Source organism: Dufourea novaeangliae, unplaced genomic scaffold, assembly GCF_001272555.1.
Source record: "Dufourea novaeangliae isolate 0120121106 unplaced genomic scaffold, ASM127255v1 scaffold379, whole genome shotgun sequence".
Classification (NCBI taxonomy): domain Eukaryota; kingdom Metazoa; phylum Arthropoda; class Insecta; order Hymenoptera; family Halictidae; genus Dufourea; species Dufourea novaeangliae.
This window is the reverse complement of record NW_015374290.1, coordinates 49,940-66,006: the sequence shown is the minus strand read 5'-3', so window position 1 is coordinate 66,006 and position 16,067 is coordinate 49,940. Positions and strand designations below refer to the sequence as shown.

Genomic DNA, 16,067 nt, shown 5'->3' with positions numbered 1-16,067 from the left:
CGGAAGAGGAATGAAAATTCCGAGGACTACGAATACCACGAGGACGAGGACTATGAATACCGCGAGGACGAGGACGACGATACGGATAAAAACGAGGAGGACGACGACGATACGGATAAAGACGAGGAGGACGACGACGCTTGGAAGGAGACCGACGAGAATCGGACCGAGGACGACGAGGAATTCGACAACGATTTCTACAAGAACGACACGAAACCGCCGTTGAAGACGTACGATGATATCATCAGACGGCTGACGTCCGAAGATCCGACCACGGCCAGAACAACCGTCAAGAGGGACTACAGGAACATCGCGGTGGACAGATACGCGACGAAGCGAAACGCCTTCGGGAATTTCAAAATGGTGCCGAGAAACATTTCCAGACCTCTGGTTCACGGCAAAACCGTGAGTTCTCCCTATGTTAGCTCCGCGTCGAATCACCACGCCGACAAGAAGACCGCCGAGAATTCGTCCAGCAGGCTGCTAGACTCGCTGGCCGACCGTAAATTCGCGAAGAATGCCAGTTGAGCGTCGATCGGCAGGAGAAGAAAGCCAGGTTGAAGATGGACGACGCTCAGGCAAAGACCAAGAGCCTTGAGCAGGATTACGACGAGTACCCGAATACCACCGATAACGAGAAGGAGGAGGATCTAATCAAGGCTGGAGTCGAGGAGGACACAGACATGCAGGCGGACGTCACTAACGCGGTGAGTAAAAATCTTTCCTGAAATTGTCTTGGTTTTCCGCGATCTAAGTTACCGAGATCGATACATATTCGCGGGATAATTTGGTCATAGACGAGATATAAGGATAGACCGAACATGCAATGTAATTTTCTGTCCCATGCTTTGGGGGCGTCAGAAGCCCCCGTACCATTTCAGAATTCCATTCCTTGCTAGCAAAACCGGGGCAATAATGTGTGTATGTGTGTGTGTGTGTGTGTGTGTGTGTGTGTGTGTGTTGTGCGGTATCACGGCGTCGAATGTAATTCTTGATATCGGAAACTTTTATGTAGAGGTACGCTCTAACCAGCGTGATTTTCGAGGGACACCAAGTCCCATAAGATGTTAGCTCTATTCTTATATCTCGTCTGTGATTTGGTATAGATGCGAATCAGCCGACACGAACGGGGATCGATATGCAACCCGCGTCAGCGTTGCTCGGTCGGTAGTCGAGAGATCGATGATATATGTACGGCCGGCGGCGGACATGGAATTCTTGTTCCCGGATAGCGGACAGATAAAGCAGATTTACGAGCGGCATTCTGTCCACCTGATTATGCGGGATTAGATGTTTCCCGGTCGAAACGGGGCCCTCGTCTCGCGTGCACGCGACCTTGATAATACGCGTCCACGCGCGTTGTTCGCGTGCTCGTTCGCCCGTGATCTATCGAAGGAAATTCGTGAGCGTGTAGGGTGCCGCGATCCACGCTTCGGAATCTCTGGCCGTGGTCGTTCGTATCCGGTTCGAGAAATCCCTGGTCCGAGTTCGCGAGCATACGATCCAATCGACGAAACGGAAAGCCGTAAAAGCCACCTCGAGTTCCTCGGTATCCGACCTTGTCGACAAAGATTAAGATCGTCGTAGCTCGATTTTACGGAGCACGCTCTCTCGCGCTTGCCTCTCCGCTGCTGTACGTACATATACATACACGCGAGAATCCTTATCGATGCTCCTCCCTCGTGGAGCGCCGTTTCTATGTACAACGTAGATACATAGAATTTACGCCAGCAGCGTGTCGATTCCGAACGTCACCGTGCCGTTGTTTTATACGGTACATACACTATGTACTTCCCTTCGATAGAACGCGATTCCATTTATCGTGAAATAAAGAACAAAGACGGGAATTTTATAGGATGCAGAGGTTTCCCTTTTCGTAGCCACACCGAAACGGTCCACACGATCCGGACGATCCAACTCTCCTCGTTACGCGCCACCGATGCGGCACGTCGTCTTTCACGAAGCGCATCGGTCCAGAAGATCGCTTCGATTTGCCTTGAAATATCCTTCGGCCGGAACGTCCTTGGCAATAGAGTTCGCGAACGGAACACCAGAACGGTGCCAGACGCCTATTTCGGTGCGCTTTCGCAATCCAGTCCCGTTTTCATCGATGACGAGACTACTCCTTTGACCATTGCCACACGCTCTTTCGGATGCTCCGAGTAGTAATCCGGTTCCGAGAACCGTTTTCGAATTCGTTGCACTTTCGTCGACGGCTGTTGGGCTCGTTATTAGCCGGCGAGATGGTCTGCGATGGTCGCGGCCACGCGATTCCTCTTACCTACGGGGGCCAAGATTAGATCGACCTTGGCAATGCAGACGCCGCCGTCCGGCCGCGGAGTGCTTTTATCCGCGTCAAAATTCTCGACCTGACGTCTGCAGGTACGACCTCGGAAATACCGCGGCTGTCGGGCGCCGCTCTTTATTACCAGAGGCTCGCGCGAAATCGACACCGCAAGGGTGGTCAACGGAACCGCGGTTCACTTTTTATCGAAGCTGAGTCACCGTCCTGTTCGATGCGCAGAATGTTGATAGATATACGTACACCTACACAAGGATACCTATTCGTTCTCCCGAGACTGGCTTTACGCGCTTAAAGTTACGTAGAGTTATCGCTATGGTGGTTTTCGTGTTTTTGGATAAAATTATTATAGCAACACGTTTCCACTGGTGCTACCATCGGGACTTATATGCGATAGTTCCAGGTAAAAACTACTGGATCAACCGTTTGAACAATGTTTTCAAGGGGACAGGTAATAGATCCCGTAGCGCAATAACAAATTCGAAAGCGGTACATCCATTCGAGGATAACATGCATTTTGCGAACCCGTCAGACAGCAATACGAGTGTAAGATAAATACATGTGTATGGTAATTGCCGGCGTCAGTGGAACAGTTATCTTTACAATGGTAATATTTCAATACTTGGTGAACTCTATGTGGGTCAGCCATCTGTATAAGCGTGTTTCAGCTAAGTCTTTTTCATTGTTTCCACACGTCGAATCCATCCACGGTAACGATTTCGACTAACGACAGTTTGCATACAACACGCGGCAAAAAATTTACATCGTGGCAGGGACGAACAATTTGAAAGTAAAATTCGGGACAAATTTCCTGTCGTCGGCGAACAGCTCTCGCCATGCTTGTACATCTCGCCAATCAAAACGTCGCCTGATAGATAGCCCCGAGGGCATTCGCTATTCGATTACCGTCACTCAACTCTTCGCGACAGGAATTCGTTCGCCATATTTCGAGGGTAAAAGCGGACAGATGGGTTTGAAGTCAATTCCGCGAAAGGAGCGCGAAGAAAATAGGAATTCCGTTCGCGCCATAGGGGACGTTGATTAGTGGCCGAGAATTTCGTATACACAGCGAACCCAACGAGTATCTGGTTTATCTCTGAAGAAGAACCGTCTACCGAAACAGACTAAAAAGTCAACGTTCTGGTCGCGAGAGCCACACGGTTCTATGTAGATACCCGAATATCTGGAGGGGATCCCAATGCCAGATGCATTAATCGAAGTCGCACAGCTGTGGCTCGTCGTGAAATAACACCGGTTGTGATTCCAAGCTATCACCGGCTGTTGCTACAAATCGTGAAACGTCTTTATTTACTCATTTGAAAATTGACTTATGAAAGGAACCAAAAAAAAAAGAAAAAAAAAAAAGAAGGGACCGATACGAGTTGCGTAAAGAAACCGAAGCAGTAGCGGAATCGACGTGGAATCAATGCGCGCACGCGGTAGAAAGGAGTTGCAACGGAATTCCAATGATCTTCTGGTAGCTTCGGTTAAAGCGAATTTACTCTCCGATTGTTATCGTGGCCGAAAAAAACGAAAAATCAGCGAGGATTTCGGAGCCGACTATACGGCTCGCGTGGTGATTCATCGAACGAACGCCTTAATTCTACGGTAGTCGGTTTCTCTACCCCCTTTATACGGACGAAACGGAAACGCAGAGAAAGAAACGGCTGTCGTCGCGATCGCGGTTCGGCCTTTTTGTGCCAATTTACAAAGGTAAACCCGCCACGTTCCATCGGCGATTTACTTCTACGTGCCGCGGCGAGACGGAGCGGAATTACCGCGTCGGGTAATTGAGCAATTCTACGTGCACGGTTGTTGTTCCCCGCGCAGTTTCCAATGTTTCCACCGCGAGCGCATACTCCGATCGCGCGTTATTAGAGGAAACCCGCCGTTGGCATCGGCCCGCGATCGCATGCTCTTCGTCGAACGATTAAGAAACGATTAAGAGATCATACTCGGAAATCGATGCCGTGCCTGGAAATACGAACGTTCCCACGTCTCCTTTTTTACCCGTCGTGTTTTACCGCAGATTTCGATACCGCGTACAAGCGGGCCCACTGTGCGAGATTAAGCGGCGTGTAATTTCATTAAGGACGGGAAAGACGAGCGAATCCACGGAACGCGCAAAGCTAACAAGACTCGGCGAGCGATCGCCGAGACGCGACCACGTCTAACGCGTTATATCGTGCCCGATAGATATGTAAATATAGCCAATAATAAAGTCTAGTCGTCAATCATCGGAGTGGATATAGCAATCTTTTTCCCGCGCGATGTATTTTCAGACGACGATCGCGATTGCATTCTCGTCCGCGATTGATCCGTCATGACCTACCTTTCGAGCAGAAAAACATCGCGGGATTAATAATGAGATCGTTGCTACGCGATCGTGCGCAAGAACGCGTGTTTTTCGAACGGTTAACGGTAGTCGCGACATTCTAGACAATAACCACGGTATCCAGCTCGTACGATTACGCGGAAAGTTTCACGGTAATCGTTGGCCTCCGGTAACTGGCTGGAGTTAGAGGAAGCAAGTGTGTGGTGTGCCAACACCCGCGCTAGTTAGCCCGTTTACACGCGATAAGGCCAAACGAGGCAAGGTGTCGAGGGTAAACCGAGGACTGATAATCCAAATTGCTAGGTTCTCTAATCGCTCTAGTCGACACGTCCTCCATATTTAGGATAATGACGCTCAGACGTTTTTCATCGAAAGCGAAACCATGTTTATACCGATAAAACCAGTATACATGTATTCCGATTCGTTGTTCGCGCGATCCGCGGGATACATCGCTATTCACGGATCACGTTAGGTCGTCACCTCTAACTCTTGCACAGCCTGGGGGGGTGTAATTCGTCTTGATGAGCATCTCCGTAAACACCCGATAGAGTTCGTAGAAGTACTGTTTACGTAAAACGCGTTTGGCGCTTCGCAACTGTGCTTCCTTTTCTTTTCTTCCCTTCTCTGTCCCCGTTCGCCGTCTTTCTCCGAAGCCAGTGCGCCTCCACGGCGGAGCAAGGGACGAGCGGATACCAGCGGTAAGCAGACGGATTCTCGAGCGTTTCGGCGAAACGGGTCCTCGTGACGGGGCATTAAGAAATGACTTTGCCACCTGACCACGCGGGGAACGCCCATAAATCGGTCGTAAAAGCATGCGCCCACCGCGGAAGCTCGTTTCGCTGTGTATAAAATTCGTGGCTCGCCGTCACTGGATTCTGTAACCTGGCAGAGAAAGCGCTCCGGCCACCGAATTCACGACCGTTCCATAAACCAACGACGTCGCTTCTCCGTTCGATGAGAAAAGATAATACTGCGCGAAAAATGTGTATACGGGTCTCCCGCGGGTTGACCCTGGGACGAACGCAAACTCGAAGTTCTTTCTTACGTAGGAACGATGTCTTTAACGCTACGCTACAGCAGTGTACAGCGAACGCTATTATGCCGATTCTGTCTGGCGAGTTTTAAACGGTAATGAAGTCATCGTGGCGCGGCTGAGATAAGCGAGGGCACCGGTTAAAAAGTCGGGCCGCCGACTGCTCGATGATGCGAAGGAAGAATTTGCGGGCTACTAATCTGCCGAGACGATGATTCACCGCCGCCGCCGCCTATCCGGAGGATCGCAGCGAAAGAAACCGCGTGCACCCGGCTTTTAATGAGTCGACGAAAATAGGCCGAATTCCGGCGAATCGTAGGATAGCCCGTCGCGAAAGCGTTTCACCGCATTTTCACTGACTCACGGTCAACCGTAATAACGGTATTTAAATTTCAGTCGGTATGGAAAGTCATAAAATTCGCGTGCAGGAGAGGATAAAAAGTCCCCACGAATGAAACATGTGCCGCGCACGGTTGTAACAGATCTGGGAAGAAAGTCCATAGGTGCAGACCGGCCGAAGCAAAACGCAGGAAAGTCTAATTATTGCGATCGTGCGAAATCGGGACAAACCTGTCGTGCTTATACAACGGGAAGTATACAAAGTACGAGCGTTTATTCTGGAACGGTTTAGATTCGACCGGTGCTAGTCATAAAGGACCGTTGGCGAACGGCTACTCTGGCAGGCGTTAAATTAGAAACGAAATAACTGTTGCGCCGCGCTCGCAAATTATATGTATTGGCCCGTTGTAAAGTACAGAGTACAGCCCATGTGCCCGCCCGCGCACCGAAATACGAAACAGGGCGTGACAAAGAGACGCGTAAAGATCGCGCGACAGAGGATTCACGTGTCACGCCAAAGACCGGACGGGGTGTCGTGCGATCGGTGACTCACTGAATATTCGTCTGCAAGTTCGTTTTGGTTTACGGGAACACTTGCGTCTCCACCGTGGACAATTATACTCGGCCGCGTATTAGCCTAATTAATTCCTGGAAGCTGATCCACGACGAGAATTGTCTCGCGAACGCGAACATTTACAGGCGAACGTATCTCCACGACTCGGGTATCAGGGATTGGACCATGTCCAAGATCGAATGCACGTAAAGCGTGAGTTATTTAACGGTCCTATCTGGTGTATGTACCGCTCCCGTCGCGCTTCTCGACGACAATGGGGAAGATGACTAAGCCTCCGTCGGATTTGTCACGGGGAACGGATGACGGCCCCTTTGAATCCCGCGGATGCTTTACAAGATGACGCAATGTAATTCGATGTTATTACGCAAACGTACTCCTTACGATCGAAATACATTTCGGTAACCTCGTGGAAAGTACGCTGTCTGCCTCGGTTTTTCGATAGATCGGGGTCCCGGATGCAACGCGAACGGTTTGGAGCAGTTCCAGGTCGATCCGAGTTTGATCGACTTACTACAACCCGCGGATAGGTATATCAGCCAGATGTGTATCTTCCGCAATGAATCGGTCGTTGCTTCCATCGGGTGGGCCGATAACATCGGATCGAAACGAACGCGTGGCAATCGGGCCGCGTGCGTTCGAGAATCGTATCTTCGTATTCGGGTCATTCTCGAGTTCAATTGGAGGGACTCCAACGAGTATTCTCGAGCGGATACGCCGATAAAGTCCGAAAATATTTCCGCGCTGTCCTCGCTGGCCAAACTCGTCGTATCTACGCCTAAATCTAGCTCGAAACGGTCGAACGAGCAGGTGGCTGGCTCCGGCCGAAAATCTGTCAAGATTTCGACCGAATCGCGGGGCAAATTTAAACTCTGATCGTCGGCAATTTACGAGTTCCTTTCTCGTTAATTAGGACGGCCATCGGAGGCGTTGATTCTGTTTACACTGTGTCGATCTTGATTCAATCCGAGGGGCGGTCGAGACGGTGATTTCCATTAAGACCGGGGAGGGAACAGCGGGAAGCAATTTCGTTTCGCAGGACGTGCGCGCGAAAGGTACGATCGATGAAATAACACGTTACCTACCACCTTGGCGAACGAGATAGATGCCAGGGATGAAGTCATTATAAAAAATCGTACGTAGACAGAACAGACGGATACGGGATCTAAAGTGGCGACGGGAGAGAAAAGGGGCTTGTTTGCCTTAGCCTTAATGGGGTTGCTGTTATCAGCGTCTAGCAGCGTCATTATGGCCTCGGTGTAGGTATACGCAACCAGAGATCATCGTTCGTTGTTCACCGCGTGAGCCTTCTTTCACCTTATCTTCCGGCCATAATTTTCTACCGGAGATCTCGGAACCGACAGCTCGCCGCGCTCGTGCATCCTCCGAGGGAAATCCGACGAGAAAGTTCGTGGAAAACTCCCGACTTCGCGTGACGCGTCATCTTTCGGTGGGATTATACGCGCCCATTGGTAGGTATTTCGGAACCTTTTCGAACAACGGTTTCTGCGCTCCTCGCGGATTCCTATGGGGATCACGTCCCATTCACGAAACACGTGAGCAGCCGGGGGCCTCCACGGACACCGAATTAACTCCTAAAATGCGTCTTTACGAGGCAAAATACCCGTGGAATCACAATACCCGAAAGCCCACGAAGAACGCAGAACCGGCGCGGCGGCCCTAAAAACCGACCCCGCATAACGAGCAGCCGTCGTTGCTAAACCACGGACGGACGACCTCTGGCAAAGTTGCGGCGGATTTAATTTTACTCGCCGGACGCGGTTCGACTCTTCGATCGTATTCTAGATTCGTGCAGGGCCCACCGATGACGCTAGGACGACCGCAACAAATCCGGGGAATTAAAATCTCGTAATGCTTACTACCAGTGGTGGATCGCCGGCTGTGAGCTTGGGTGGCCAACAAATGCCTACTCGAGACGAACGAAAGATCACCCTGCTTCCCCGCTCAAGCACATACAGTTCACCATAAAGAAGCTTTATGCTCGATCCAGGGCCGGGAGAAACGCCCGTTTCGGTTGTTGCCGTAAAATTAATCGCTCAATTCGCCTTCCTAATTTGTCCGCGCCAGAAGGAATTCTCTTTCTTTGCCCTCGTCGCGCGACCCGCAGCTTCCTCCAGAATTCGTGCTCGACGATCAACGAAAGGCTCGTCGCGATGAAGCTTTTACGCGAAATTCGCCGTGTAAAATATCGAGCAGAGAATTCCGTCGTGCGATTCGTTTCCATGTAAACGGACGGAAACCAACATACAGAATGAGCGCGCACACACGCACTTCTTTCCAGAGATCGTGACGACACGACGTTCTGTGGACGACCTACCGCGTCGGAGACTATACGACCGATTTACACGACGTACCACGATGTGGGTGCTTGCCCTTTGAATTTACGACGGTAGGGCCACTTTCATTGGCCCTCGTTACCATGCTATACGCCCAATGTCGCCATCGATTCAGAGAACCGACAACGAGATTTAGTTCCTTTAAATTGTCATCCTCGTACAATATTTTCTTCTTCGAATCACACAAAAGTCACAGCACGATGTAGGTAAAATTAGACGCGGTCCATCCCGGGAAATCTTGCTGGCGTAACAGTAATCTCGGGTATGCGAAAACGGTGGCAGACCCGGGACCCGTTCCCCGGGCATCGTAAAGTGTGATTTATTCGAGTCTTTCCCCCCGTCTCGCCGGTAATTATCCCGTTTAACGCGCGATATATAAGCCAATTTATCCGGTACGACTCGGTAAAGTGGCCGCGACTCGATGTAATTCGCGCAATTTGCGCGGCCTGATTAGCCGCGCCTGTCGTTAATGCGTGCGCGCGCGCACAACATGATTATAATATCGAACGACGACGGCCAACGTATCGGCAGGTGAATGTTGCTGCGAGGAACACGGTGGGCGAGATACCACGGAAAATCGGGGGGGGGGGCCGCGGGGAGAACCGACACGCAAAGACGGACAAGACATCGTGGCAAGAGGAACGTTACCGCAATATCAAGATAACTCCATTCGTGTATCGCGTGCACTCGGTTGCAAATGATTTTTCCATGGCGGGGCGAGAAGGTTGTACGATCTTACGAAAAGGCGTGTCGTTATCATACCGGATCCGTGTTTTAATAAAGGATTGACGTCGCGTCGCCAGAAAATTTGCACCGTCGCACTCTAATTATCGCTGCCGGATAACATCCGATACCTATCATTACTGGATACGAGTGATAATTAGGTGCTAACGTTGAATTTACAAGTGACACAGATCGCCGCTGGCAGAAGGAAGTACCCTACGAAAATACGAAACTGGTATCGAGGAGGAGAGAAAAAAACCACTTGTCGAACTATTGGTCGCAACAGTTATGCAAACGTTGTTAAGTGATACACGTGTAATTACATCCTCGGACACCATAATAGCATAGTGAGAGCATAAATTGTAGACACTTTTGTGAATACTTCAATACCAGTAGACGACTCTTGTTTACATCTATCGAGTAAGTAAATTACCAACCGTTTAATCCTTTCGATTGTAATCGATCGTGAAAGACAATTTCGTTAAATATTTATGACTGGAACCTGGAAAATACATATGAATACCGATCTATAATAGCTCTTGTTTTTTGTCATTGCGGCTTGACGGCTGCTTTTAGAAACCCAGTTTACCTCTTCATAGTGATTATTACTTGCTCAATAAATTTTCACGCGTGGAGCAACTGCTGACGCAACGACGCGACGCGAGGACGTTCACTCGCGGTAAGAGGTTAAAGTTTGTTCTTTCCATGTTTTGTCGGTGAACTTTTGAGGCGGAGCCTTCCAGAAAACACGTGCTTCTTTTACCCGGTGGCCCGATGACATGTTTACTTAGATGTTCCGACGCGTGTTTGCCCATCGTACACCCTCGACGCTACTTTACGATACTTATGTGTTCGCACGTACGCCTAATATTTATGCAGCGACTCTATGACTCAAGATGTGGTTTTATCTCGCGCCACTAAAGACGATCCGATAATTTCGAGGGGACTTTCGGGCTCGTAGACACGACTTGCTACTTCGCTCGATTATTCAATGTTTTTCCACTCGATCGCCGTCCGCGACGAATAGTCGCGATCGTTCGAGATAATCATCGGCCGTCGCGACTGACGGACACATTGTTAATTCAATCTTTCCCCGCGGCGACACAAAACAAGCCCACTTAACGCAACGATCGTAACGATAGGTATCAACCTCGCGATCGGCTAGTTTCCATCTATCATTCGATCGACAGATAATTTCCGGGTTTTTCTCGTCGTGGGATCGATTGCAATTAAAACTCGCGGGCAGTCGAGTCGTCTTGTAAATAATTCATGCGCCGCGAATGATTTATATGTCCTAGTCAGGCGCCGCCTGAAAAATGACAAGATCTCGCGAACGCACACCTCCGCTAAATAATAAGTCGTTCGTTGAATTTCACGTGTGCCGATCGAACTTGCTAATTGGCGACGCGACCCGCGACATAAATCGACACGATCGTTTCGAATCACTTACCTACAAGAGTTACATGACGCGAGTGCAAGTGGTACGGATCGATGGTTGCTGAAATTGCACCGATGCTCTCGCACCGCGGTGTACACGGTGTATGTACATACATATTATCGTGGGCAATGAAACGGTGTCGTAATGGAAGACTGACTTCTCGCTTGTATATAGGTAGGTACCAAGAGGGAACGAAGCACGTCGCGAATGGAGAAATGGGAGTGACAGGACTATTAACTACCCGTGAACATTGCAAAACTGTCATTAATTGAGATGACCGGACCGCGTTTTCCCTCGGTTATTTCGATTACCCACCAATGAAAGCATTCAAAGGCTATTAATTGAGAACTGTCGTGGCCTACATGTCCATATACCCAGAGCATACAATTATTCGTTGCGTTTCGTTGTTAAGAGGATCGTAAACATTTCCAACGTCGATCCATAAATCAACGCGTCGTTTCGCGAGTTAATTCCGTCCCCGCGTTACCCACGAAACTCCCAAGCGGAGGACTTAAAAGAGACACAACGGAATATATGTACGCACTCTTAGACGTTAAGAGATCCAATGACCGGTCACTTCGTAACCGTTTCGTTTGCATAAGCGCAATCGCAACGCGAAACAGTCGACGCGCCCGCAAACGAGTTGAATCACTTCTAATCGGGTGATTGGCTGACGCGTCGTCTCCCGGACCAGAATTACACCGGACCCACTGTCTCCGACCATTGTTACGCTCAATTAAAACGCAACCGCGTAATCACGCGTGTAACACGATCCGCACACCTCGTACTTCGTAAAGATTTCAATTCGCTCGCTGTCCGCCGTCAAGCGGACGTCTCGTTCTTCCTACGCGCGACCAGATCGTATAAATATGCAACAACGCTCGGACTAGCGAACGTTTACGCGTGGACCAGCCTGAAAAATGAATACTCGATCGTGCGTTCGTGCCATTCGCCGGTTACCATCGATGGAATGTTACCTTTGACATTTGACACGAGCCGAGGCGCGTTCTACCCAACGAGTCTTGGCTTTCTCATGCAAATTATCAGAGGTCCAGACGAATCGAACTAATTAGAAATTACCATTGAAACCGGTCGAAGGATTTCTCCACGCCTTCGTGGATCCCAGACTAGGAAGTGTCATCGGAGAAGAAATAATCCAGCGCTTCGAGGGAGTTCTCTCCTGGACACGACGCGGCGTTCGGTTGCACAACCGAAAATGTCAAGACGATTTCACGGATTTACGGTCCGGGCCCGCTGCTTCTTCGCTCGCGAGTTATGCGCCATTTTTATGCGAATATTAATCGTCGCGATAACTTCTCCACCGACTTTCTACGTGGTCCCTTACGTCGACGGTCCAGTTCCGTATTTCCCAGCGATATATTTGCAATTATAAAGAGTCGTCCGACGAACGAAATCTGGACAGAAGGAGGCACGCGCCTAATTGGTGAACGAGATCGAATCGCCGCGGTCAATTTGTACGCATACGAACGATAATTAACGAGTTAATTAGCATTCGAATTCGAGAGAACGAACGACAGGCCACGAACGAGGAGTGAATTATGCGATTGCCGAGCGTTTTTTCCGTTGGTCACGCAATTCAGCCGCGTTAATTATGTGCAATCTACCGTCCCCGGGACTAGCTGGAGAATCGAGGACGAACGGGAAAAGTATTTGACACTGGGGAGACAATCTCGTTAAGCGACGATTACACAAGACGGCAACGTCATCGACGAATTCACCGTTATATTAATAATAAGCCTTGAATCGGCAGCTTCCTGACGCGCGAAGCCTGCGCGGGAATCTGCGAGCTTTTCGCGATAAATAAGCCAACGTGCAGCCGAATCGAATCACGATCGTTTGTTTGCTTTTTCCCCAGGAATAGGCAAATTTCAAACAGTACGGATCTATGTGCCGCGTGGGAGGCTTCGACAGTGAGATTTTCGCGGAAAAGTCAATGAACCTCCACGAGAATTTCTACGAACGTTCGATCCACGAGTGCTTATCGTGGACACGTGATTTCGCGCGGTTAATGCCTTCACGATCCGGCTATTATGTTACGCGATTCAAGGAGGCAACCTCTCGCTCCGTTATTTCCAGTAGAATTGTCTTTGCTATTGTCCGAGGGAGTTCCTAGACGCAATTCCACGAAAATTGTCCAGTGAAATATAGCCGTCGTATAATAACAGTTGCCTCGACTAATGCCGGAAGCAACGTGATCCAAATTTATAACGTCCATGAGAACTATTACAGCTTCTGTGACGCGTCGGTTAATTAATACGCGTCGACCTCAAAGCGACGAGACACGACACAGGCTCGGTAATCTCGTTTTGTCTCGTTCGTTTCCTCACGTTTCACCCGTGGTAGCTTTACGCGTAATATCCAGCATCCCTCTTCAAAGGGAATTCAATACATTTTATTACACGGCTTAATATTCAGCAATATCCTCGCGTTAATGCACCTTCGTACATCTCTCACCGTTTCGCGTCTCGTGTTACCTATCACCGTGAAATTCCAGCGAGCCATTTCGAGTTAATCTCTCCGGGCACGAGGTTTATTAATGTCTCGAATTGGAACACCTGCACTGGCGACATGCAAAACCCGATCAAGGAAACCGTGTACCTTGGATCCTTTTTCCCAAAAAACACTGTCGACGGGGGACCCGTTGTAACCGTTGCTTCCGCGTCATTCGTCTCTCGGCAACATCGGTATTCGAGCGAGGCGACTGTTTCGTAATGTCTCAGACCTCTTTCCCAGAATCGCGCGCGCGCTGCGACGAATGTTAACGACGCGAATTCGTCAATTCTCATTGATGTCACCGTTCCGACTGATTCATAAGCGGAGTCAACGCTTCGGGAATTTTAGCGACGCGCCGATCCGCTCGTCTGGCTAGCGTCCGATGTGTCAGAAGGTACGTCGGGAATAAATGTCAGAGAAACGACTAGTCTCTCGCGAAAAAGGACAGCGGACCCGTGCGCGCGCATTTCATCAATTTCACTTGCAATCGTCTAACTCTGGCTGACGTCTCTTAATCACGATGCCATTTTGTTGCGTCTTAATTTGCATACCCGTCCCTGATGATGCTGTTACTCTGTCCGGAATTATTAACGCCGCAGTTGGTACGTCATTGTTTCGGATCTGTACGATTAACATCGATTCCAGGGCCGTGACTTTCTCTAATGATTCAGTTCGTCTCGACGAATTTCTCTTAATCTCGTCGTGGGACGAAGAATCTATAATTTCCTCGTGTACAGCAATGTGTCTTCGAGGCATCAGAGAAAACCTAATTCGATTGCCTTGTAATATAATATTAACGATACTTATTTTTCGCTCAATAATTATAAAAGCGGAACTTTCTGAACGATATCTCGCGCGTATGATGATGCCGCCTGGGGAAGAGCAACGACCCTCTTGCGATTCAGACTCTCTAACTTGGTTTACTAACATTTGCCAACTAGACACCCCGAGTGTCGTCTATCTTGAGCCGCGGGCTATTTCGGCAACGACGCGCGAAGGATCCGGCATCCCAATATGCTCGATATGCACCCTCCAATCTCGGCGAAACGCGAATGTACGACCTAGTGACGCGTGAACGGGTTGTTTTCTTTGCTCGTCGAGCAGAATTCCACAGAGCCTTCCGCCTACCGTTAAAAAGCGCGACGACGTCCGTAGGGCAGCGAAACGAGCATCATTTACATTTGGCCCACGAGGCTTTGAACGTTTCCAAAGCATCCAAGTGATTCTGATTTCAACCAGCACAAGTGTCTCCAACGAATCTTTAGGCTCTTTGTACCACCAACGTGACTTTTCATTCAAGACTTCCAAGACATTCCGAAAACGTTTCGGTTCAATGTCTTTCAACGATTCTTCGAGGCCTTTTCACTACGTCTGGTGTCGAGTAACATTGAAAGTGTCCCTGGACTCATTGGTACGCGCATCGCCAGGTCTTTGGTAAAAGCCTCTTCTCGGGTTGACAGAAATTTTTCATGTCCACTTAGATTCTAAAGACACCTTTTGTTGCGTCACGGTTTCACGCGGGCGCGCGGGTGATTAGTCACGCGATATTTCCGAACCATTGTAAACGAACAGCTTGTATCCGTCGGATCGGGTTAAGGCCGGCACTCATTGAGCTGTTATGGTGGAAGGTGCGCCGGTAGCCGGCGAGTTTGCATAAAAGCGACGGTAAGTCGTCTACAAATAAACGATAAATCGCCGATTTCACGATGCGACGATCGAATTTACACCGAGGAATTCAATTATCCGCCTGACTTTGGCTTCGTCTCCGGCGTGACAGATCGTTAATTGAAAATTTCACCGTGACCATCATCGGCGATGGCGAGCCACGACGTCCATCGTGGAGGTGGTGGGGGGACGACGGACTTTCCCGGGCCAAAGCGGTCGCGTGTCGGGCCACGAAGAGAGATTTCTCCTGCGTGTAAAAGTTCAGGGGACAATTCGCTACGAGGAACAAGGCGATCTTTACGCGTAATTGGACGTAACCCGACGCCGATGACATTTCGAGGAGGGCACCTACGGGTCCGGTGACGTTAATCGCCGTGATACCATGGCCTCGTAAGTGTCGCCCGGTGATTGAAGAAAACGGCGATTACGGCTGCCATAAAGCACGCGTGTGGTGTGAAAGGTGCGTGGAACGAACGCACCGTGCAACAGGCACCGGAGAGCAGCGATCGCGGAACAATGCGCCTCCAGCTTCAATTATCTTAATTACCTTCTCACGCCCTTACGAATAGAAATTGCATGCTGGACACCTGCTGGATCTACGCCTGCGCACGCGACGCGACGATGCGTGGAGCACAAATAGGCGGATTGGCTAGCTTGCGATGATAATAGTAGTGACTCCGTTGCATGCATCGAAGTAGGTACACATATACGGAAACGACAGAAATAAGGAGGAAATAGAATGTACAACGATCGCGGAGAAACCTCTCGATAATCGTCTGGCTCGCCCTAC

General features: G+C 49.7%; 1 protein-coding gene across 1 annotated transcript in view; it reads left to right on the top strand.

Annotated features, from left to right (window-relative positions):
* LOC107192770 overlaps nt 1-16,067 on the top strand; it is a 60,293-nt gene that overhangs the window by 771 nt on the left and 43,455 nt on the right. Inside the window, 2 exon segments of the mRNA XM_015582106.1 lie at nt 9-523; nt 526-707. Of these exon segments, the coding sequence (XP_015437592.1) occupies nt 9-523; nt 526-707 (697 nt within the window).